The 24,914-nt window shown below is 51.6% G+C and overlaps 1 protein-coding gene across 3 annotated transcripts in view; it reads right to left on the bottom strand.

Annotated features, from left to right (window-relative positions):
• MRTFA (myocardin related transcription factor A) overlaps positions 1–24,914 on the bottom strand; it is a 99,287-nt gene that overhangs the window by 3,243 nt on the left and 71,130 nt on the right. Inside the window, exons 3-12 of one of the 3 annotated variants that reach the window (XM_041754024.1) lie at positions 15,366–15,421; positions 13,034–13,109; positions 11,984–12,145; positions 8,154–8,329; positions 7,497–7,628; positions 5,560–5,813; positions 5,200–5,371; positions 2,874–3,884; positions 1,911–2,063; positions 1,516–1,576 (exon numbers count right to left, since the gene is read on the bottom strand). In XM_041754024.1, the coding sequence (XP_041609958.1) occupies positions 1,516–1,576; positions 1,911–2,063; positions 2,874–3,884; positions 5,200–5,371; positions 5,560–5,813; positions 7,497–7,628; positions 8,154–8,329; positions 11,984–12,145; positions 13,034–13,109; positions 15,366–15,421 (2,253 nt within the window). The other 2 variants (XM_041754023.1, XM_041754025.1) reach the window with 2 other exon arrangements.

The raw sequence follows: 24,914 nt of genomic DNA, 5'->3' as shown, positions 1-24,914 counted from the left end.
CGGTTTGGCGCCTGCCTTTGGCCCAGGGCGCGATCCTGGAGACCCGGAATCGAATCCCACATCAGGCTCCCGGTGCATGGAGCCTGCTTCTCCCTCCACCTGTGTCTCTGCCTCTCTCTCTCTCTCTGTGACTATCATAAATTAAAAAAAAAAAAAAAGATCCCTACACATTAACTGGGATTCAAACTCACAACCCCAGGATTGAAAGTCGTATGTTCCATAGACTGAGCCACACAGGTGTCTATAAAATTCACCGTTTTAAAGTGTACAGATTCAGCGCTGAGCTCTGGCTTAACCGGTTCCATGTTGCCAGCCCTCCCCCTACCGCCATCATCCCAGCACTCAGAGATCTTCCGCACACTCTGCCTCCCTGGCTGCCGCCGCCAGTGAGCTGCCCCAGCCCCTACGCTGAGCCCTCCTCCCCTCCCTGCACCCTCCCTGCACTCGGGATCTCCTCTATCAGTGTGCAAGTGGCTGGCTCTTTGCTCCCTTGGCAGACTCGTGGGCTCCTGCACCCCAGTCCGGCTCACCACCGGCCACCACACTGCTAACCCCGTGACCGCCCAATGACAGTCCTGAACTCCAGGACCTCATGGTCTCTGCCTGCTCTGAGCGTCATCTGCTCGTGCCCCTGGACACACTCCCACTTCATCCTCTCTGCTCACCCGATCTCATGGCTCCGAATGCCATCTAGATGCCAACAACTCCCCTGCTTGGCTGTCTCGGGACAAGCAGCTGTACTGAGGCATCCCCAGCGTGGCTCAGGGCTCCCCCTGGCAGTGTTGGGCACCTCAGGCTGAACCTTTAGTTAACACCAGGGCTGCTGCCCTCCTGTCACCTCGCTAGACATGCCTAGTCCATGGCTCTCTAAAGCACACCCCGGCTCAGCTTCTCCCCCTGCTGTGGGCTGGCCCAGGCCCACTGGGTCCACAGCTGCCTCCCAGCTCCTGCCCTTCCAGCTGGAACCACCCTTCGCTCAACTTCATCCAGAGTCTCAGCCCTTCCCCCTGCACCCACGAGGCCTCATGATCTGCCCTGACCTGTAACTTCTCTGACTCCTGAGCCCACACCCCAACTCCAGCACACCTGGTCCCACAGGTGCCCCCCCAAGGAGCTCAACGAGGTCAACCCAAATGCCCCCCTTGCCAGCTTTCTGTAGTACTTACTCCTCACATGTGGTATAGCTTACTTGTCTACTATTCATCTCCTCACACTAGACTGTGCAAAGGCAAACATCTGTTTTGCTCATCGCTATACTCCAAGCTGGGGGGACAGTGCCCACCACGCAGTGGGTGCTGGGTGAAGCAACCACTGCTGGAGGGCTGCACCCCTGCCCCCTCTGGAGATGGTGTGTGTCTCAACTGTTGCTACATCGCAACTACAAGGCCTGTCGGCCCCCCTTCGGTGTTCCGTAACGAGACTGAAACCGATGAACAAAGCACCCCAGGGTTGAACGCAGCCTATGGAGCAAGGAAGAGCTTGGCTGGAGAGGCAGCTCAGGAATCTTGGCTTTACCTCCACTCTGAATAAGAATGTCAAACAGGTCATCCATCTGTTGGCTGGAGGAACCATTCTCCTGAGGGACATACAGAAGGAGAAAAAAAAAAAAAAAAAGGATGAAAATCTAGAACAGGAGGCCTGCAGCCTTGCTTGCACCCCTGAACAGGCAGTCAGACCTGCAGAACCCATGGGCCTGGGCACGGGCTCCCAGAGTTCACTCCTGTCAGGCCAAGCTCTGGCCAGTCTGCCCATAATGCCCCCTCCCCTCCATCCCCGGCCCTACAAGTCTTCTTCTGCCCCTATCTGCCGGCCGGCTTGGTGGCGGGGGGACACGGTGACAACTGCGGGAACCCAGCCCAGCTGCTGAGGCAGACGCCCACCCTGGCCAGGCCCCAGTCTACCTTCTTCACCTGCTGTCTGGGCTGCTGGCTCACGGCTTCCTCATAGCCAGGCGGCTCCTTCTTCAACAGAGGAGTAGGGGTCCCAAAGAGGGGCTGTGATGGGTGCTCTAGGTCCATCTGGGCTGGTGGGCCAGGGGCTGGAGAACCAGGCTGGGACAAGGGCTGGACAGGAGAACAGGGAGAGAGCCGGTGGTTGGGAGGAGCGAAGCAGCCCCGGGGCCCTGCACAGTCCAGGGGGGGCAGGCAGGAGGTGCCCAGGCCAGGACAACCTGCTGCCACACTGGGTTTTCAGAAGCTTGCATGGAAGCCACTGGGGAAGAAGGGACAGGGGACAGGGGAGGCCCTGCCTGACCTGTGACCCTGCAGAGGGTGGGGAGGCATGAGGCGACTGGCTGCCTGGGTTCGGTACAAGCCACGTGGGACAGGGAGGGGCCCTGGTCTCCCATCCTGAGACACCTGGTTCCTATCACTGTCCCCTCCTCCACTCCCGAGCTCTGCAGGGCCCAGAGGCCACACAAAGCCTAAAGCAGCCTCACCTGTGGACCAGGCTGGGTGGAGGGTATAGGCTGTGAGTGTGGCAGTAACAGGGAGCCAGCTGCCAAGGACGGCTTGGCGGGGGGGGCAGTAGGCCTCTCTGAGGAGTGGAAGGGGCTCAGCCTGGCGGCCCCTGGCCTCTCCCACCCCCAGGGAGCAGAGGTGGGCATGGGCCCTGGCCTGGACTGGGGGGCTGCTCAGGGCCCTCTGCCCAGCTACAGGGACAGGCAGTCCCCAATGGCTCTACCCTCATGGCTGTGGGGTCCTGGGCAGCTCCCTAATCTTTCCAAGTCTTATACCTTGCCTTGGTGACAAGGGGATGACAATCCTTCACTTCAGAGGACTGAGTGGAGGTTTAAAGGAAGCGAGCACAACCTGCCTAGCCACGGGGGTGCCTGGTAAATGGGCTGTCACCCCCACCCCCCGACACCCAGGTACCTGCTGGGGGCTCCCGCCGGCCAGGCTGGAGCTGTCTGCATTCTTATTGGTCACGGTGAGGACAAGGTGGGTCCCTGTGGAGTCAGTGATGAGGGTGGGAGGTGTGACTCCCTTGATGAGGCCGGGACCCTGTGGGCCCAGAAGCAGCTGGGGAGTGGGGGCTGGCTCAGGCTCCGGCAGCACAGCCTCCTGCTTCACCACCACGGCCGGGGGCACCAGGGGACAAGTGTCTGCGTGGTGGGCAGTAGGGGCCCCCAGGCTGGGGCTGAAGGGGTGCCCAGGACCCGGGGGCTGCCGGCTTAGCTGGCAGCTGGAGAAGCTGTTCTCCTGCTTTACTGGGGTGCCAAGGGGGGCGGGGGCCGGGGCGGGGGCCGGCTGCTGGGCCCGCTTCTCTTGCTCCAGCTGCAACCTCAGCCACTCCACAAGCTGCTGTTTCTGGCGCAGCATGCGGGTCAGCTCTTCGATTTGCTTGTCCTTCTCCTGCAGCATCTGGTCCTTGTCGCGCCCCTCTAGCTCGGCCCGCACCTCAGGGCTCAGGCAGCAGGACCCGGCCCGGGGGCCCTCCTCCTTTACAAGGATCTGTAGTGGCGAGGCCTGCAGGGTGAGCTGGGTCAGTGGTGAAGTCACCATCTCACCAAAGGTGTCCCCGGGCGTGGAGTTCTCATCGCCCGTGCTGAGCAGTGAACGCTCCGAGGGGGTGGGAGACACGGGGGGCGTGGAGCCCGTGCTGCCGAATTTTACCACCCCGTTACTGGTCACTGTGGCTACCACCACCTCGGCGGGGGCCAGGCCTGCTGCCACCAGGGCAGGCCCCGTGCTTAGCCGGGCAGCCGGGAAGGCGACCACCACCTCACCAGCCTTGGGCAGGATGGAGGGGGCAGCAGGGCCCTTGGGGGCTCCTGGGGCAGGGCTGACTTGTTCTTGATATGCACGCAGACGCTCGATCAGGTCTGTCTTGGTGCCTGAGACGGGCAGTGACCGCAGCTTTAGCTCCTGCTTCAGCTCAGCCACCTGCAAGGGGACCGAGAGTCAGGGGGGGCAGGGCGGCAAGGAGGGCAGGCGGGGAGGTAGGGAGGATGAGCTCTGCACGTTAGGCTTCATCCATCTGGGTCCCAGTGGTGCTTCAGATCCACGAGCCCCTGACTCTCCCACAGCCCTGGAGGGTGAGATGTGTGTGCCTGAGCCCGGCCTCTTCCCTGTTCCCATCCTCGCCACACAAGTGACCTGGTTAAAATGCTCCTTACCCCGTCTGGGCATGACATGCCCTCAACTGTCCCCACCCCCAGCATGGTACCTAGTGTTTAGTTACTTAAATACTTAATTGAATCAACTGGATTTTACAGATGAGAAAACTGAGCTCACAAAAGTAAAATAACTTTAAGATCACCGCTAGTGAGCAGCAGAGTTAGACGTTAAATCCAGGTCTGATGGACTCTGAAGCCTGTGCTCAGCTACCCACACAAGGGCTGCATCTTGCTGGGGTCTGATCATGACTCAGGAAGGGCCGGTCTGCTTCTGAGAACAAACTCCAGGGAGAGGGAGAATTTGGTCTGTTCCATCTTCTGATTGAAGCAGAAGAAACAGGCCATGCCCCAGACATGATGCACCCTCCAAGGCCCCAGGACACGAGCAGGGTCTGTGTCCCAAGCATGGGCCACTCTTTTCCCCAACAGACGCAGCAAATTCAGTGGGGCGTTAACAGACAAAGTGGAAGCAGCTGGGAAGGTGAAGGGGACAGCCCCAAGTCTGGATTCTGACTCTACCAGCAGCCAGGTCTCGCCCCTCTGCCCTCAACAACCCCGCTTGCTCATCCTTTTTTTTTTTTTTTTTTATGAGAGAGAGAGAGAGGGGCAGAGACACAGGCAGAGGGAGAAGCAGGCTCCCTGCAGGGAGCCTGACATGGGACTCGATCCCAGGACTCCAGGATCACGTCCTGGGCTGAAGGTGGTGCTAAACTACTGAGCCACCTGGGCTGCCCTCCACTTGCTCATCCTTAAGCAGGGGTGATACTCCCTATTTCTCATGCTACACAGCAAAGGCTCAAGGGAGAAGTTGTATGAAGGGGCTGGCAGGCTCCAAGGCCATGGAGTTCACCGGAATGACCACGATGACGCAGATGTCACAGATGAGCGGGACCAGGCCAGCCTTGGAGCAGGTTCCAGGGGCCTCTGCTGGAGGAGACCAGCGTCTGGAGCTCTGCTCTGCCTTCCATGGCCGTGCATCTTGCTCTCACTGCTTTCCCTACATCCAAACACTAGGCCAGTCCCCATGGGAGGTCAGGTTGGCAGTGGCCCCAGTGCTCCAATGGGAAGGGGCACCCACCCACCTTCATGTCATCCAGGTTGGCAGGCAGGGCTCCTGGCTTGCCAGTCAGTGAGGTGCTGTTCTGACGTGCCAGCCCACTGGGCCCAGGAGCACTCGAGCTGGAGCCACTACTGGGAGCCGAGAGGCTGCGTATTGGGGGGGCCCCACTGCTTCCTGGGGCCTCACCTGATGGCCTAAAAAGAAAAGGTAGACATGAGCACCCTGCCAGTATCACCCTCAGGGCAGAGATGGGGGTGGGGGTGGGGCAGGAGGATCCAGACCAAAGGGTCCTTAAAGATCTGGGCTTCAGCCACAGCAGGCCTGGCATGGGCTGGACAGGGTGCCTGCGGGGGGACGGGCAGGGTGGTGCCGAGGCTCCTACTTTGGCGGAGCGGGCAGGATGGTCTGGTAGTTATAGTGCTGCTGCTGCTGCTGGTTGAGGATCTGGAGCTGGAGGAAGAGCTGCTGCTGCTGCAGGATCTTGGCATAGGAGGAGTCCATGGGAGGTGCCCCCTTGTCCTGCTTTTGGTCCGGGGGGATGTACTGGTGATACTTGAGCTTCTTCACCTTTGGCTTCAGCTCCTTGGCTTTCTTGCTGCGCTGCGACTTCTCACTGGCAGACTTGGGTTGGCTTTGCTGAGGGCACAGGATACACAGGGCGCCATCAGGGGGCAGTGCTGGGCTCCTCAGAAAACCCCGTCCTCCACCCTGCCCAGTTCCACGCTCCCACTGCTGCTTGCTGGGGACGGACCGCACTCCTCTACAAGAGCGGCCTCAACATTGCCCACAGGCTGCCCCACAGGGGTGGGGGCATGGGCTGTGGGGGGCTGTACACAGCCCCTCTTACTTAAAGGAGTCTCTGGCCTGGAGAGAAAATCAACTAAATGCAGATGTTACCATGACCTCCAGTAAAGAGTGAATACGCCAAAGTAAAAACAGCTGGATGATGGAGCTCACACCCTCCACACCAGCGACTTTACAAAGATCGGGTCATACAGACCCACAGCTCAGTGCGCTGGGGGACTGGGGAGCCAGCCCACAAGGGCTGAGGCATTACCCGGAAAAGAGGAAGGGTACACGGATATATTTATACTATTCTTTCAAATTTGTAGTGGTCAAAAGGTAGCACCAGCTGTGCTACCCAGGAGCAGATCTGAGGAAGGATTTTTTTTGGGAAAACTGTGATATCTGTGGCCAACCAGGAACAGACCACAGAAGGGCACTGGGACCCCAGGAGGAGGGGCTCACTGCTTCCCATGGGATGAGGAAGCCACAAAACCTGAAATTTCCTGCCAGCAGCAGGGCCTCAGGGCCTCGCAGAGATGGTGCAAACGGGGAACCCTGGGGGCAGGGGAGCCCCACGGGGAGGTAGCAGCCAGAGGCAGAGCAAGGGAAGGGGAACCTGGAGAGCTCCCAGGCTGTGAGCAGCAGCAGGACGGGGTCCCAGTCAGGGCAGGGTCTGTGTCAGGGGCAGAGGGTCAGACAACAGGAGGAGACAGAGGAGCAGCTGGGGCAGGAAGGAAGGGAATCCGCCCAGCAGGTGCAGGGGCACTGGCGAGGAGAGGCGGCAAGTGGGCAGTCGGGAGCTGAGTCCCAGAGACCCTGGTGGCAGCTCTGTGGGGCAGGGAGGACAGGGCCCTGGCTCTTGGGCCCTGCACTTAATTAACCTCAGTGCCCCGCACAGTGTCTGCACACGGTGGTCCCCAGTGGGCATCTCACAGGTGGTGAGCCTTGCCCCTCAGACAGGTTAGGTCAGGGCCTGCAGGAGGAGAGTAAAACCTGCCCAGGGGCACCTGGCTGGCTCAGCCTTGGTCCTGGAGTTGTAAGTTCAAGCTCCATGTTGGGTGTAGAGATTACTTACAACCTTAAAAAAAGAAAATACCCAAGGTGGCCCCTGTGTGACCTTGGGCCCATCACTTCATTTCTGTTTCATCACTCATGGAACAGGCTACCATGGCCTCAAGGAGTGCCAGTGGACCGGGGGCTGTGCTGGGTGTGCTTTCAGGGGGGACAGTGGACCAGGGGCTATGCTGGCTGTGCTTTCAGGGGGGATGGTGGAAGAAGAGCCAGGAAGACCCAGTCCAGACCCTGGCCCATGGTGCCCCATAAGTGGCAGCTGCGAGCGTGACAGCCAGTGTCCACAGAGAGCACAGGGGGAACTCCCATGTTACCTCAGTGACCTCTGCTGGTCCCTGAGCAGAGGAAGGAGATATGCACCCCACTCCCTGTAGCTGTCCCTCACCAAGAACAAGAACAAAATCACACAGGGTTCAGAGGGCTCCAGGTCAGGGGAGGGAGGGCAGTCTCTGGGGTCTGTACCTTAATGAGTGTCGGGGTGGGCTTGGCTGGGGGGGGTGTGGTTCCATTGGTGAGGCTGGGAGGCAGAGGAGGCGGCTCTGCCAGGAAAAGTGTTTCTCCGGAATCCGAGCCCAATGGGAGTTGAGACACAACCTGAGAGAGAAGGAGGGGGTGAGGACAGCCTCCCTGTCTGGCTGCCCCAGGAGGTGCAGACACACCAGGTGGAGGTGCATCCCAGCCCCACCCTCCCCAGAGGCCGCTGCCGACATCTCCTCCAGCCCCGGCACCGTCGGGGGGGCAAATGGTGGGCAAAGATGAGGGGGGGTGATAAGAGCAGTCCCCGGGGTGCCAGGCAGAGGGAACTGGAATACAGAGACACAAAGGGCAGGAAACAAGCCACTGAACTCAATGCAGAAGAAGTGGCTGGTTCCAAGTGGATGCGGACAGGCCAGGGAGCCCCAGGGATCTCACTGTGAGGCTGAAACGGGTCCATGGCTGACCTCTCCACCCTCCCCACCACTGGGACTCAAGCAGCCAGCTCCGGAGCTGCTAGGGCAACCCCTACCTCCAATCCTCCAGCTTCCCAGTCCCACCTGGCCCATGAGACCCCACTCTGGGTAGCTCCAGCAAGTCTGGTGCCCTGGGGGAGTGGGAAAACATCCAGAGGGGTAGGCTCACCTGAGTAGGGGATACAGAAGTGGCACTGGGTAGTGGCTCGCTGACTCGGGCTTCCAAGGGTGATGGCACGGAGCCCTGGGATTCATGGCTAGCAGGCTGCTCAGGGGATAAGGCATCACTGCTGTCCTCATCGAAGGAAGAGCTGTCTGCTACTTTCGGATAATTCACCTGGCCCACTGAAAGTCAAAGCCGGTGTGAGACTCTGCCTCCAAGCCCCCACAAATGGGAAGAGGTGCTGTGCTCCCCAGCCTAGGGCTGTGCCAGCAGGTGCCTGCCCCCCCCCCCACCCCCCAGTGAGGTGAGAAAGACCAGCTGCTGACCTCCAAAAGAGCTCCAGGAAAAATCATCACGACCCCAAGACAACAGCAGGAAGAGCACAGCTACTACGTTGTCAAAGCGCCCTCTTGCCTGTGACTCTACACCATGTCCAATACTGAGACTCAAGTTCCACTCCCTCCCTGCAGCCTGCAGCCTCCTCCATCTCATCTGGATGTTTCTCTGCTGTTAAAGGCACTTCATGTCCATCCTGTGGTAGCAAAAAACTCTCCTCTTCCCCCAGAGGCCTTGTGGAGCCTGCAATGAAGGCTCAAAGGGACCAACAGCCCAAGAACGCGGCTCCTCCCCTGGGCTGCCTTGACCCTCTGAAGGCAGGGTCAGGCTCAGGGCCTCTGGAAAAGGTGCGCCTGCTCGGACAGGTGAACAAGATTACTGGAAGTATGGTGACTTTCCTTTTAGCGGCCTGCGACCCCCAGAGACCCAAGACCTGGCAGCATCAGCCCCTCAAAGAAAATCCATCCTGCCTGCTCCAAGTGGCCTGCCCAGCCACATGGCCAGGGTCCTGGAGGCCTGACCACTTGCGCTCCCAGGGCTGCTGGGGCCAGGCTGGGAGGGAGGAGCAGGAGGGGCACAGCCCTAGGGTGCAAATCCCAGGACACAAAGGGAAGCAAAGACAAGTAGGATATTTCAAAAAAATTTACATCACAACCACCTGCCCTGCACTGCTAGGGGAAGAGGTTCGGCCCCGGTCTGCTGGTCTCACGGGAGGAACCCAGGCAGGGGTCACAGCACAGCGGTGAGCTGTGGGGCGAGCTTGGGGGAATTTGCTGTGCTGGGAAGACCTCGGATAGGGAACAAGAACAAACTAGGAACCCTCTCAGCAGACTCTTCCTCTCCAAGGCCACGACCTGAGGCTCTCTCTCCTCCCCTGGGGCCAGGGAAGGACAAACCTGAGCTCGAACCTCTGTCAGCCAGCAGTGCTGATGGGGCCAGTAATGCCCATGGCTGGGCTGCCTCCTGTCCCCCAGCAGGGCTGGCTCATACACTGCCTCTCATCTGTTCTGGCAGCGGCCATGCATGTGGCGCATGCGAGACATGGAGCTCGATTACTGCTGGGTACTTCGGGCCACGGACACATCTAGATTTCTCCCAGCATCTCTTCCTCCCAGCAAGGAGATGTGCCATGGAAGGCAATCACAAGGCACCTGGCACAGGACGGTGGAATCCACGATGGAGGAGCTCTGGATCCACCCGAGAGGGCAGTCCAACCAGAGCAAGTGGCTGGCCACACTAGAGAAGCCCAAGACCAGGGTAGGCCAGGGTCCCTGCAGAGTCCACTTCTCTCCCCATTGTGGCCAGGTTCGGGTCAGGTTCAGGCTGTGGAGAGACAGGGTCCCTGCCCTCTAATTTTGGTCCAGTTACCTCTGCTCAAGGGAAACACAGACTCTGAGGAGACGCTCAGGGAAAACTTCTTGGAGGACAGATCTTGACATGAATCTTACAGATCAACTTAGGGTGGCCTGGAGGAGGGGGCTGTGGGTGAGCACAGAGGTGGCAGTGGTGTGCTGAGTGGCCGTGGGGAAGTCAGCGGGAAGTCAGCCTATGTAAGGTCCATCTTTATCAGGGCTCAGGACCACCTCGTCTCCCTCCCCATACTCCCCACACCCAGGGTCAACTCCTTCTCCTCCTCCTCCTCAGAGCTGGCCTGAGTCTCTCCCCATGCCATCCCCCCATCTCCTCCTCTCCTTCCTCTCAGCCACAGACCTGCAGTACACTACCTCCCTCTCTCTTTCTTCTCCACTCACTTCTTGAACAAATGGGCCTGCACTTGCTGTCAATACTTCCTTCCCACCTACTCGTTCCCCAACCCGCATGATCTGGCTTTTGCTGGCAAATGCTCCTTTCTCTCAGGTCACTAATGGTCATTACCTGCTTACCAAACTAGGCTTCTCCCTGTCCCGAAACAAGCTTTGCTCTGCCACACCTCCAAGCCACTGCCCAAGTGGTCCCCTCTGCCTGGAATGTCCTTGGGGAGGCAGACAGCATGACACATTTGGGGACCACCTTTGTCAAATGGGGAAGGTACAGAAGGACATGTCCTTCTCACTGTACAGCACTGGCATCTGATCAGGAGCCAGACTCAGAAATTGCCTGTTCATAGTCAGTCTTCTCTCATTCTTCAGCCATTCCTTGGGGACAGTGTCATATTTTGTTCATCTTTGTAAGCTGCAGGACTTCACAAAGGGCCTAGCACAAGGCTGACTCTTGCATTTTGGCTGGCAGGAGAGTCCAGAACTGTCCCTGGCCTAAACATAGGCCTGAAATCAGGGGCTACTGTGGAACCTGGTGAGGATTGGGCCACAGAACACTGAGCTGAGGGGGGCTGAATGCCAGGGCAGCATAGTGAACTAAGAGGGCTGCTGGACCAAACGGCAAAGGGGCTGTTAAGAGCACGCTGGCTGCCTCTTACGCTGTCAAACCACTGTCCACAGCGCAGAGGCCTTGGAAAGCCAAAGTCTCCTGGACCCAGGCCTCATGGCCCAACTTGGCCTGCTCTGAGTCCGTGGTTCGCCCTGGTGACCGGCCCAGAAGATCTAACTCCTTCTAATAGAGGGAGCAGTTGAGCCTCCTCCCCCTGATAGAATGGCTATCTTCCAGGGGCAGGAAGGCACAGCCTTGTACAGAACCAGGTCTTAGGCCCACTGTAGCCAAGAAGACACATCCTCTTGCTGCCAATTACCAAAGTCTAAAGGAATCATGTCCAAACATCTGCCTATGGAACACAAGGTCCTGGCACATCTAGGACTCTCCCCACCTCCAACCTCCTGTCCCAACATCCCCTCTTCTAGCTCCACGCCCAGGCTGCTGTTCTCTCCCTCCAGGAGCCTGCAGTGCCTATCTCCCCATGAGTACTTTAATTCTTACTCCTCCTGCAGCCCCAACATCATCTCTCCCAACAACACGCCCCATCAGGACTGGGCTGGGGACTCTCCTCCATGTGCCCAGAGCAGTTGGTGCTCCCTCTGGCACAATTTTTGCCTTTGCCTTGCTGCTGTTTACCTGCCTGTATCTGTTCCGAGGTGTGAGCTCGATAAGGGCGAGGGGCTTGCTCTGCTTTGTAGGGCTATGGTCCTAGCACCTAGCACACCTCTGATCAATCAATATTTGTTAAGTGAAGTATCTGTGCAAAGTGCCAGGCTCCAAGAAGAGATTTCACTAATAAACAGTAAGGAAGAGACTTCTAATTCTTGGCACCTCGATAGGTTCACATACACTAATCCCAACATCTAGCTACCCCGTGAGAGAGGAACAAGCCTCTGAGTGTACAGAGGAGACAGTGGACAGAGGCCCTTCTGTTATATAGTCAGTTATTCTGGCATGATCCCGGAGGCCACTGGCACGGTCCCAAGCTAACACAACCTGTTTCTCAAGCTCTCACCCTCTGCACCTCAGTTCCCCAAGTCAAAGCAGGAAGTTAAGCAGCAAGAAGACCAGAGCCCCTTCCTTCTGCATTTGGCCTGCTGTGGCCACACAGGGTGCCTGGCCCTCCTCACCAATGATGGCTTCTTTCAAGCTGGACTCCACAGGTAGAATGTTCTTCTCAACCAGCTCCATGGGGCCTGGCCTCTGTGCAATCTTCTCATTGAGGTCATCGGCCAGTCTGGCTCTCTTCAGCTTCAGCTGCTTGGCCTGCAGGGAAGGCTCGGCCGAGGTCTCTGCCCATGGGAGAGAATGGAGTGCAGGAGGATGTAGGAATGGACCTGGCTCTACCCTGGGAACTACAGTGCAGCTCTCCTTCCCTCTGAGGAAGGAGAAGCCATCAGGATGCAGAGAGTGTCCCAGGCAGAGAAGAGTGGCCCAGCCTTAAGTTCTACAGGACATAAGAAGGAGCCCCTGACTGTAGAGTGTGAGCCCGCCGAACAAAGGTCACCAAACAGGGGGCTACAGAGTGGAAAGTGTAGTAGACAATGGAGCATGCCCTGCCCTCCCTCAAGCTTTCTGGGTTATGAAGATAATTCAGCCCCTGCTCTGGGTCTCGGTGTCTCTGTCTACATGATGTGGGGCTCAGACTGAGGAAGTTCTCTTCCTGGCTCAAAGGTGACTCAAAACTAAAAACAACAACAAAATGTGGAGAGATTCACACTGCTTTCAGCAGCCAAAACCATCCCTTCGGTAGAATGTGGACAGAAGGGTGTGCGGGGGTCAGGTGGAGCACACCTATGATGAGCTTACTTGTGTGTCACAGTTGCTCATGTGAATGCTGAATGAATATGGGAATGAACAGTGAATGAAAACAGAAAATAACTGCACTTTTAGAAAATTCTGGAAAAAGGACTTTCATACCAAGGGATGACAAGATCTGGGGCCACCACATGGCCAGAGGAGAAGAGGACAAGCCAACCCGAGAGAATGGGGTTGTGCTGCTTTGGGAATTCCCAAACCAAGGTGGCTATCACAGGGCTGCTGTTTTGCTGTGCTAAGGCTTGACTTACCCACTGTCAACAGAAATGGGAGTGATAAGAAAGAGGGAAGAAGAAATGTGGGTGATGCACAGTGGAAACAGTGAGGGCAAGGAAAGGAACCATTTCCAAACTATAACACACCTTCCAAAATATGCATCCTGACCAGTTCCGATCTCTCCGGCCGGGAACGAATTTTCCGTTTCAGATAGTCCTCTGTCTACAGAAAAAAACACACCAAGAGGATCTCAAATCCAGGACACAAGTTATGGAATCTTTGTAGCCCCCACCCCGACATCTCAGCCTGAAGCCTGCACGGTTCTGAGGCTAGTGGAGGTCTGGGGGGGCTGCATCTACTTCCAACGCACCTGCCTAAGGCAACTCCCCCACCATCAGTCAAGATTATTTGTCTCTCTGAGGCTGAACTACTAATATATTTCTTAAAAATCTATTACTTGTACTATCATAAAAGTAATACATGTTCATCAAAGAAAACTTAGAAAAATCACAAAGTAAAATAATAATAAAAAATTTTAATCACCCACTGTATTTTGGGATATTTATTTGTAATCATTCTTCCACACAGAAGAGTCTAATTTTGCAGAGTTGTAATCATAGTGAATATAATTTTATATCTTGTTCAAAAACTGGAGCACTGTATGATCTCATGAGCATTTTCCATTCAGTATGAATGGCTGCCAAGAGGAATACTAATTCTGATACATGGTGTCATAGCTGTAGTTCCTTCAGGTCCAATGCCCTCGTTTCTGCATTTCTGAGACTCCAGGTGAACTAAACCACTCACTTACCAGTTTCAACGCCAGCCCCCTGCCTGGCTCTTGTCTTATAAATGCCCAGGTGGCCCCAGAGTCTGTGCTCTTAACCCATGCACCAGAACTTTTCAAACAACAGGTTGAGACCATTGGTAGGTCAAAACCAGCACAGGACAGGATAGGACAAGGAAGACCAGAGTAGAGTAGAAAACTCTAGAAGAAAACTCTAGTAGAAAAAACCAGAGCACACCGCATGTGGGAAAGGAAAGCCCTGGTGCTCGCCAACTGCCTCGGTGCTGACTGGGTAGCTCTGCACCAGCCCTGGGGTAGCACGGAGCTCTCCAGGAGACGGCTCAATCACTCTGCCCCATCTACAGAGGGCAAGGGTCCTGCCGTGGCTGCTGTAGAAGATGGTAGAACAGGTGTGTCAGACACCACAAGACTTCATGGGCAACAGAGCGAAGCATATTTTCTAAGCCACCTGCCATTCTGAACAGTGGTGAAGGACAAGCTAGAATGCAGTGCTACTTAAGGAAATACAACCAAGGTCTGTGTCCTAGCTTTGCCACTTACTAGCTGGACATCTTAATTAACCTCTCTTGGCTGTATCTAAGAAATGAAGAGAAGAACACCTATCTCACAAAAGTTGAGGTGAGGATAAACAAGAGAATGTCACTCTGCATATGGAAGTACTGGTAACCACAGTTCTAATTAGCTACAATTAGCTCCTTGCCTACTTGAGAAGCAGTCCAGGTAATAGCACCAAGTCTTACAACTGGGTTGGGCACCTGGGCAACGCCACCCCTGCCCCGTTGTCTTCCCCACTCTTCCCAGGAACTACAACAGCGTACTTTGTTACTGCTTTGGGTTCTGGTGTCCATGATCTCATTCTTCCCACTGACTCTAAGAACTGATCATAATTTTCCTTAGAAATTTTTTAAAAATAAAATAAGAAAGATGGTAAGAAGGTCTTAGAGGTAAATATTTCAGTCTCTGAAAGAGCTGTGTGTGTCTTAAGGAGCCCCGCCCTATATGGTCCTCCACTGGGGAGGTTCCCTTTCCTTGTCTTTTATGTGAAAGAAAAAAGTAAAGGGGGCGGAGGGGAAGCATGTTCTGGAGACTTCCTCATATCTGCCCACACTGGGCAGCAGAATATCCCCCTGAGGCCGCTGAGGGAACTGAAACCAAGGGGGGACGAGGCAGCAGGCCAGGTGCTGTAGCATGAACTGAGGGCCCAGCTTCTGCATCCATAGCCTCGAGTGGACACTGGCCACTCACGGCACATGGAGACTGGTGAGGCTTCCTGCCCCTCGGAATGCTCATCCTGGAGAAACCTGGGCAGTGCAGCCATGGACTTAGAAAACCAGTCCTCAGCAAGCTTTTCCATGGCTGGTGTCTGTGTCCTAACATCTACCAAAGGTTAAATGGAATCAAAGATGAGAAAATACCAGCGATCTCCAAAGCAACAGAGGAGAGGACTGCTGATCATCACATACTCTTAAATGCAGTAAAGGAGAAACTCTGATTACATTTCACATCATGCTGCAAGACGGCTAGGGTAGGGACGGAACAGAAAAAGGCAGCGCTTTGTTTCTGGAACCAAGGTGTGGGTTGGCCCCAGGGCTAGCCCCTTCCACTACCCTGGAAGGAATACACCACCAATACACTGGGCTCTGGAGGCCCTCGGGGAAGAAAAGCCTTACCCTGGCCCGCTCCAAGCTCCTTCTCTGTTCATGAAATGCAGCTGGACTTTTCAAAGCTGTTGGGGAAAAAAAAAAAATCACAAAAGAATTACTTTTATGAAGCATCATGTGTACAACTACAATTTACAGTGGAGAAGGCATTTTTATTCAAGTTAATTTTAGCAATATTAATCAGTGGAAGTGAAGAACACGGCACCTGAGTAAGCACGTATCTTTATGGTTCAGCTATCCCATTAAAATAGTTTTGGTTACTTTTTTCCTAATGTGAACAGTCACTGTCTAAGCTTGGCTCTATAAAGTGCACAAACAATAGAACTTTTTAAAAAAAGATTTTATTTATTCATTTGAGAGAGATAGAGCAAGAGAGGGCATGAGCAGGGAGGAGTGGGAGCCCAAAGCGGGGCTCAGTCCCAGGACCCCAGGATCATCACTGAAGGCAGACGCCTAACCTACTAAGCCACTGGAATGGAATGTAACTTAAAGACATATGTCTGCATAGGTGCCATTTCCTTCTTCACTTGAGCTGATATAGCACTGCTAAAACCACCTTGAATTTCATCTCTGAGGACTAAAAGAACTTCATGATGACTGTATGGCTGGCCGGGGGCACACCACCAGCAGCTGACAGAAGGGCTCATTGCTGCCCCTGAAATCCACTACACAGACCACAGATCTCCACTCAGCAGATGACCAAACCAGAACCAAATCTCCTCAAATGTGGCACAATGAAGACAGTTTTTTGTCAAACACTTGTCTATAAAGACAAAGGAGGAGTTGGGAAACCATGAGGGTAAGAGGGGGAAAGGCCTGACTCCCAACAAGTAAGGAACAACAGCAATAAGAGATTACAAGACAAGGTCAGTTTCACTTCTGCTGCTCTGAATTTCAGAACAGCTGTGAAACTGTGTGTGGAGATAACTTTTGCTAGGCTGCTGGCTGTGGTAGGAGCACAGGGCAGAAGCTAAAAGTAGCGAGAGCACAGATATGACCCTATCCTGCCTGGGCTTTTTTGCTTCCTCCCCCATCCCGCTCCTGGGGGCTGGGCCTCAGCAACAACAGTCCCAGAAGAAAGATCTAAATGTCCCAGCAGTACTTATTTAAAAAACAAACATTTCATAAAAATGGATCATTTAAAAAGATCCTTTGAGAGCCCACCCCATCTTCTAACAGCAGGGGGAGCCCTAGATTTAACAAATAATCTCTAAGAAGAACCAGCACAGACAGCCTTCCTCCCCACCTACCAGAGCAATCCTGGCACTGTGCAGGCTAGCCCAGCTCTCAGCTGGGAAGGTCTCGGGCAATTTAGTGGTAAGTGGACAGCTCCTGCATCTGCCTCTCCTGGGTAAAGCTGGTTCAACTCCAGAACCAGTCTCCCAAAGCCCTGATATCCCAGAATCTGGGAATACACGGCTGTGATGGATCACTCTGAGAGCCTATCACACGGATGAGACAGTGAGTACAAAGAATCAAAGCAAAAACTTACAGTGTCTGCCCCACCCCCCGCCCAGCTTCCTTTCTGCCTCACTCCTAGGCCTAGCACTCACCACCAGCAGACAAGGTTTCCAACTGGCTGTCAGCCTCCCACCATTAGGACATGCTCCAGCAGGGCATGACTTTCCTTTGTTTCTGAGCATCCCTACTGCCTACAGTACCCAGCACGTAATTCATTCAATGAATCAATGAATATGCTGTAAGAAATGGACACACAAGGTGTACACTAGTGACAGGAAAGTGGAGGGTTCTGTGGTAGAACTCTAAACTTTCTAAACTTTCACCTGAATGGCCAGAATTTTGGTTCTCATCTGGGTTCAAAACTTCACAGAAGTCCTGGATAGAAAAATCAAAGCATTTGTGGTCTTTTCCTGGGTTCAACCGATCACTACTAGTGTGACACAGGGGATTGCTTTCTGGGTTTCATTTTCTTCTTCTGTAGAGTGAGAATGTGCCTGTCTCTCAGGACTCTTGTGAGAGTCAAATGGAAGTGGAAGGCTCTGAAGCAAGTGGTGCACACACAGACGACCTTGAAGTGCTGTTGTCACCAAATGCAGTGGCGTAGCTGAATCATGGGTTCGATTCCCACACATGTCTGCTAGTTTTGGTACCACAGTCACAGATGATCTATCTAAAACCTGGGCTCGTTGGCTGCCTCAACAATCTTTATCGGCTATCCTAAGGGGTAATGCACAAATCCAATTTTTGGAAAAACAACTTGCAAAGCACAAAATTCCTAGATGGAAGGGGAGTCTATCAAGGATGATGCAGCACTAATGGGTGAAGAGGAAAGAGAACTGACTGTCGCATAGATGACTTCCTGTTTGGTAAGGAAGAGATTAATATTTATGGAGTGCCTACTTATGTGACTGGCACTGTTCCAGATATTTTAAACATATTATCTGATTTATTATTTCTAATGATCCCATGTGGTAGGTAATACTCCAATTTACAGATAAGGACAGGCTCAAGAGGGCAGGAAAGGCCAGCAAGTGGCAGATTTAAGATTACAACCTCACTCTATCTCACCCTCAAGTCAGACCTTCTTCCCATTCCTCTGGGTTGATTTCTTAACTTCTTCAAAAAGCAGAGAGGGATGTCCCTAGTGAATGGGGAGGCAATGCAATTACATATACTGCTTGGACGGAGGGCTGGGTGCCGGCAACTGGAAAGGTCAGCTCAACCACAGCACTGAGCTCGAGACGTGTGAGGAGGGGTTCAAAGTGACCGCAGGCACAGAAAGCTGTGGTTTGAAATCCGGGGCTCACCGTGGGGCGCAGCTTTAGCACCGACACTAGGAAACAAGCAGGAGGGGAATAAGAGACCGGAGGAACCCATCAGATCTCAAGGCCTGATCAAGAGAACCAGAAATGAGGACCAAGAAAAGAATTTAAGACAGTAATTACCAATTCCCAAGACGATTTCATTTTATAACAACATTACAATTGCACTGAATCCTCTTACCAACCCACCACATGGAGACCCTTCTTCTAATTTAATATGTGGTGAAGCTAACACCGCAGTAACCTGAAAACTCACTATCATCGAATGGCAGGCCTCAGTCTAGGGCAAGTTCTGTCTCCCCTCTCTGCTCTCAACCTTCTAACAAAGGGGATGGTTTCTCCCAGACAGTGAGTAGCCCCCTCGCTGTGCTACTGTCCCACTGCTAACCAAGCTCTCCAAGCACAAGTTCAGCAACTTCTATAGCTATTTCCAATGGCCCTCCTGTTAGGTGCTCCTTGGGCTTCTGTGGGGAGAAACTGGAGTTGGGGCAGCCAGGACCGTCGGCACACTGGGGCTTGGGGTGCAGACAGCATTCCCATGTACAGCCAGCCAGCTGTGCTGTAAGCCATAGCAGTGGAGGGGAACCTACTGAAAGAGATGCAGGAGCGATAAAGGTAAAGCCCTGGGCTTCCTTGTTGAGCGAGATGCAGTGTGTAGTCCAAATCACCTCAGGCTTCACAAGCAAATGCAACAAAGCATAAAATAGTTTTTAAAGTTTAGGCTGCTGCTGTGGAAAAACCCTAAAAGACTCAAAGCTAACCCATAAATGTGTGTCCGGTGAGGAGGGCTACATTCGACCTCCATTGCCCTGCTCCTTACTATCTTTTTTTTTTTTTTTTTTTTTGCTCCTTACTATCTTAATGGCTTTCCCACAAAAGCCATGATGTTACTCAGAAATTTCATTTCCCTAGGAACTCCTAGAAGGCAGTCTTTGAGAGAGAGAAGCCCCTAATACCGATGCACACCCAAGATCTGTGCATGCTGTTTGTAAGCATATCCATGTTTAGGATGGGAGGGCAGCTCTTGACCCTTTACTCTCGCCCTCTGGAAGCTGATTCCACTGGAACACTTGGACTGCTTTGTGTGCACAAAGGGAAGTGTGCAGCACACCGAAAGGAAAAATAACCAAGCTCCTCACGGAAATCAAATGAACAGAAGTGGCTAAGAGGTGTGACGTTCTTAATCACAGTTTCAGTTCTAGATGTGGGTCTCGCCCCTCGTTGGCTGTAACCACCAATTTATATTCTGTTCGCTCTCTCCAATACCCATTTTCTTTCTTCCCTTACATGTTTGCTGCCTTAATTAAATGAGTTCCTTGTGAACTAAAAAGAGAAAAATGGTTTTAATTCTTAAAAAATATATACTGCGGGATCCCTGGGTGGCGCAGCGGTTTGGCGCCTGCCTTTGGCCCAGGGCGCGATCCTGGAGATCTGGGATCGAATCCCACGTCAGGCTCCCGGTGCATGGAGCCTGCTTCTCCCTCTGCCTGTGTCTCTGCCTCTCTCTCTCTCTCACTGTGTTCCTATCACAAATAAATAAAAATTAAAAAAAAAAAAAAAATACTGCCATCAGCTTCCAAAGGAGAGTTCAATGCTATGTTCAGTGTGTCTACTGAGCTTTGTGGCCAACAATGTAGGAACACAGGGATCAAGAGGTCATGATTTCATTTAGCACTAGAGAGTAACTGTAAGGACCCTTAAAAACTAACCTATAGCATTAATTTGGGATGTTAAACCAGCCCCAGATTTACTTAAATATGTAGGCAAGTGGAAGTCTTTCGGGATTCACAAAATACTTCTGGAAAGGCATCTCAGCAAGGAATGAATGACAGCAATTAGCCATCAAAACTCATTTCCTCATATCGTTAGGAGTATTTATTAAGTGTCTGGGTCGGAATGTTGCTTTATTAGGTGCGGACATAATAAAAATGATGGTTCCCATCTTCAATAAGATACTTTGCCAGAAGCTCACCACCAAGTCTATACTCAGAGGAACTCAAAGGCTATGAACACACAGTACAGCTAACAGGAGTCAATGGGGTGCCCACAGTCGGAGGAGAGCTGCTTTCAGGCAAGCCTGCTGGGTTTCTTTTTCCACTGCAGAAGCAGCAGGCATACATGCAGTGGATACATAGGTGGGGGTTTGAGGGAGGAGGGGATAAACACACTTAATAACGCAGGTGGGAAATTAGAAATATAGCCAGCCAGCCATCTATCCAATAAACAATTCTTAAGTAACTATTATGATAGTCACTGAGGAAAAGAATATACAGAATAGAGTCCCAGGCCTCAAAGTCCGTTCATGGTCTGGTTAGAGAAAAAGACAAATAATTACAATAGAAGATGGAAGTACAATTATAGAGGTAATTTAAAGTATGACATAGGACAGAAGAGGCAAAATTCAGCCCCAGGAAACAGTATATCAACTATCCAGGTAGATTTCACAAAGAAAACCCAAATGGACAAAACAGAAACATCACAGACAAGAAAAGCAGCGGGGAGGTCATCTGAGGCTAAGGAAGAGCAGGAGCAAGAAGGTATGAAGGAGTACAACAAGTTCAGGGGGCTATAAGTAGTTTGATATGGTAGGTCCAAGGAGGAGGTCATGCAGGGACAATGAGGCTAGAGGGGAGGCGGAGGCCAGCCCATGAAGACCCTTCATGTACTACTAGGACTTCTGCATCTGAGAAGATGAAGCAGATACACTGTTCTCTATTCCTCCATGAAGTACACTAAAAGTTCTGGATGTTATATATATAAAACAAACATAACAGGCATGCCTGGCTGGCTCAGTTGAAGGAGCATGCGACTCTTGATCTCAGGGTTGTGAGTTCAAGCCCCACATTGGGGGTAGAGTTTACTTAATAAAAATAATAATAAACAAACAAACAAACAAACAAACATAAGTAGCTTCTGAAAGATGAAGAGAAAAAAGGCAAACTGGCTAGGAGCCCTGAGACCTGAAGTACTCACAGTGGTGAGTTCCCTGAGTTTCCTCTTTATCTCATATATTCCACACTTGGAGCTGAAGACGCCAACAATCTGGAAATGCCAATGCAGGCAGACAAAAGAATCCCCAACAAAATCTACCCTCACAAGCCAAAGGACCAGAAAAAGGGCAACCTAGCCAAACAGAAGACTTTTAGACAATAATCGTTCTATTCCAGACAGACACTACAACAAACAGTGGCCCACTCCCCCCAACCCCGGGGGGGGCCTAGACTCCCCATCCTTGCAAAGCTATTATAATACAGCTCTCCAATACCCCTGCCCAGAGGTGTCAAAGAAGGCCATGTAGGGCTTTCAAGTCAGTAATAAATACCCTCCCCCACAACCCAACGAATAAGTGGAGACCACACAGGGAACCTGGACTTACACCTCCACCTAGGAGAAGTAAGACACCCCTCCCTGCCCTGCTGATGTCAGGGGAGGGCTGGTGAAGAGTCAGGACTTCCACATTGGCCCAGTGATAACAAGGTCACCCCTACCCACAAAAAAATCTAACATCATGTCATCTAAGCCCTGGATGAAGAAGAAAAGAGGTGAGTTGAAAAGGTACTTAAAAAGTAAGTGGCTGAAAACTTCCCAAATTTGACAAGAGACCTAAGTCTACAGATTCGAAAGCTAAGCAAATCCCAAACAAGATAAACCCAAAGAAATTCATAACAGGATACATCACAATTAAACTTTTGAAAATGAAAGAAAAAACATGAAAGCAGCCAGAAGGAAAACAAAATGACAGCAAATCTCTCATCAGAAACCAAGGGTGCCAGCAGAAAGTGGCACAATATTTTTCAAGTGCTATTAAGAATTATATCTGGAGGGATCCCTGGGTGGCGCAGCAGTTTGGCGCCTGCCTTTGGCCCAGGGCACGATCCTGGAGACCCGGGATCGAATCCCACATCGGGCTCCCGGTGCATGGAGCCTGCTTCTCCCTCTGACTGTGTCTCTGCCTCTCTCTCTCTCTCTCTCTCTCTCTGTGTGACTATCATAAAATAAAAATAAAAAAAAATAAAAAATAAAAGAATTATATCTGGAGATCCATGTGAAGCCACCACATTAACCAAGTGAGTGACATAAACAGACTGCATGGAGGGGAAGTGGGGTACTTCTAACTTGATGTTTTATATGAAAAAATAAAATGAGCTGAAACAAAGCTGGTAATTGGCACATATTTCACGTATTCACGTCTCTACGTACATGCTCCCTCTTCCCTGCATCCCCTTTTAATTCTGAATCTATTAAACCTACAGATACACTGAAAGAACAAATAATGTACGGTCCTATAACCCTGACCTAGATCCACCAGTTATCTTTTACTCATATTTGTTTTCTTTCACACATACACGAACGTGTGCACACACACGATTTTTATTTACAGAATCAGTTGAAAGTTGCAGATATCAATCAAGACATTTCATCTTCAAATTCTTTAGTGCATGTTTCCTGAGAATAAGGACATTCTCCTACAGAACAAAAATACCTTTATCACGCCTAAGAAAATTAACTTTGATTCAATAATATAATTTACAGTCATATTTGAATTTCCTCAGTTACCTCCCAAAATGTCCTTTATAGTCTTTTAGATTTTCTCCCTCAATCCAAGATTTAATTGAGAACCATGCGCCACATTTGGTTGCTGTACCTTCAGTCACAATCTAGAACAGTACCTCTTGCCTTTTTTGTTTTTTTGTGACACTGACCTAAGTATCTAAGCCATCTGTCTTGCAGAAAGAATGTCCTATATTCTGAATTTGTTTCCTCATGATTAGATTTAGGTTAAATACTTTTAGCAAGGAGACTACATTGGTGATGTGTGCCTCTTAATATCAAGAGATACATAATACCATGTTGCTCAACCACTGGTGGTGCTAAAAGTTTAAAAGGTGACAGGAGGGCAGCCCAGGTGGCTCAGTGGTTTAGCACCAGCTTCAGCCCAGGGTGTGATCCTGGGGACCCAGAATCAAGTCCCCCGTCGGGCTCCCTGCGTGAAGCCTGCTTCTCCCTCTGCCTGTGTCTCTACCTCTCTCTCTCTGTGTGTCTCTCATGAATAAATAAATAAAATCTTTTTAAAAAATAAATAAATAAAATAAAAGGTGACACGAGATGTCTCCATCTTAAAAGCAGCACTTCCTCCTTTGTAACTATGTAATAAGTGGGGTAACATTTTGAGGCCATGTGAAAACCCTGTTCCCTAAGCACCACTTACCTCACTGCCTTACCATCTATGGATGATCCCTGCTTGAAATCAATTATGACACTGAGAATGTCAAAATAGTAAGACCTTCATCTTTATAAGAGCATGTAGTAGTGATCAAGAGACCATTTAGAAGAATGAAGTGGAATGGTTAGACGAAGGGTTGTGCCATTAACCTCTCAGACTGGGGATACAGAAGGAGTAAGCTTGGGACATGGTGGGAGACTGTGTTCAGTTTTAGGCATGCTGAGTACTAGTTGATCATAAGACATCCTATTAAGAGATATGCAAGTGTGTACATGTGTGTACGTGTGTCTGTATGTGTGTGTGTGTGTGTGTGATGTCATCTAAAGATAATGTGGGGGGGGGGGGCAGCCCAGGTGGCGCAGTGGTTTAGCGCCGCCTGCAGCCCAGGGTGTGATCCTGGAGTCCCGGGATTGAGTCCCACATCAGGCTCCCTGCATGGTGCCTGCTTCTCCCTCTGCCTGTCTCTGCCTGTGTGTGTGTGTGTGTGTGTCTCTATGAATAAATAAATAAAATCTTTAAAAAAAATAAAAAAATAAAAAAAATAAAGATAATGTGGGGGATCCCTGGGTGGCTCAGCGGTTTAGCGCCTGCCTTTGGCCCAGGGCGTGATCCTGGAGACCCAGAATCGAGTCCCACATCGGGATCCCGGCATGGAGCCTGCTTCTCCCTCTGCCTGTGTCTTTGCCTCTTTCTCTCTCTGTCTGTCATAAATAAATAAGTAAATAAATCTTTAAAAAATATAAATAAAGATAATGTGATAGGTTATGTAGAGACAGAAGAGAATACTTCCCAGACCAAATCTTCAGAGAATCCCAGAATTTAAGTGATTAAATTAATCACTATTGATGAAGAGAGCCCAGCAAAGGAACCTGAGAAGCTCTCAGAGGCAGGAGAGGGCGAGGCAAAGCTGACATCAGGAGTAAGCCTCGGGGCACCTGAGTGGTTCAGTGGGTGAGCATCTGCCTTTGGCTCAGGTCATGATCCCAGGGTCCTGGGATTAAGTCACATCAGGCTCTCTGCAGGGAGCCTGCTTCTCCCTCTGCCTATGTCTCTGCCTCTATCTCTCATGAATAAACAAAATCCTAAAAATCCTAAAAAAAAAAAAAAAAAAAAAAGGAAAAAAAGGAGTAAGCCTCAAGAACAAGACAGTAGGTATTAGAAGAGAGAGGTCAGTAGTGGGTAGGTTAGACAAAGTAAGGCCTGCACAGTTTCCATAGGATTACTGATATTTAGGAAGCAGCCGCTGGTCTTGGAGCTGTGCCAGCAGGCCAGTGGGGCATGCTAACTGCAATAGGTGGAGAAGTGAGAGGGGAAGAAGTGGAGTCCAGAGCTTTATGTCCTCTTAGAGGTTGAGATGTGCTAACAGTTAATTACTCATTCTCCACTAAATATTTACTGAGAGCCCACATGTCAGATTCCATTTTGGTGCTGGGATATCCATTTCTCTGCAGCTTACACTATGGAAGAATGACACACTGAACAAACGAACATGTAACACTGTAGGAGGTGATATACACCATTAAGAAATATAAAAGCCGGAGGTGAAAGACA

This window comes from Vulpes lagopus, chromosome 5 (genome assembly GCF_018345385.1).
Source record: "Vulpes lagopus strain Blue_001 chromosome 5, ASM1834538v1, whole genome shotgun sequence".
In the NCBI taxonomy this organism is placed as follows: domain Eukaryota; kingdom Metazoa; phylum Chordata; class Mammalia; order Carnivora; family Canidae; genus Vulpes; species Vulpes lagopus.
This window is presented reverse-complemented; position numbering and strand designations above follow the sequence as displayed.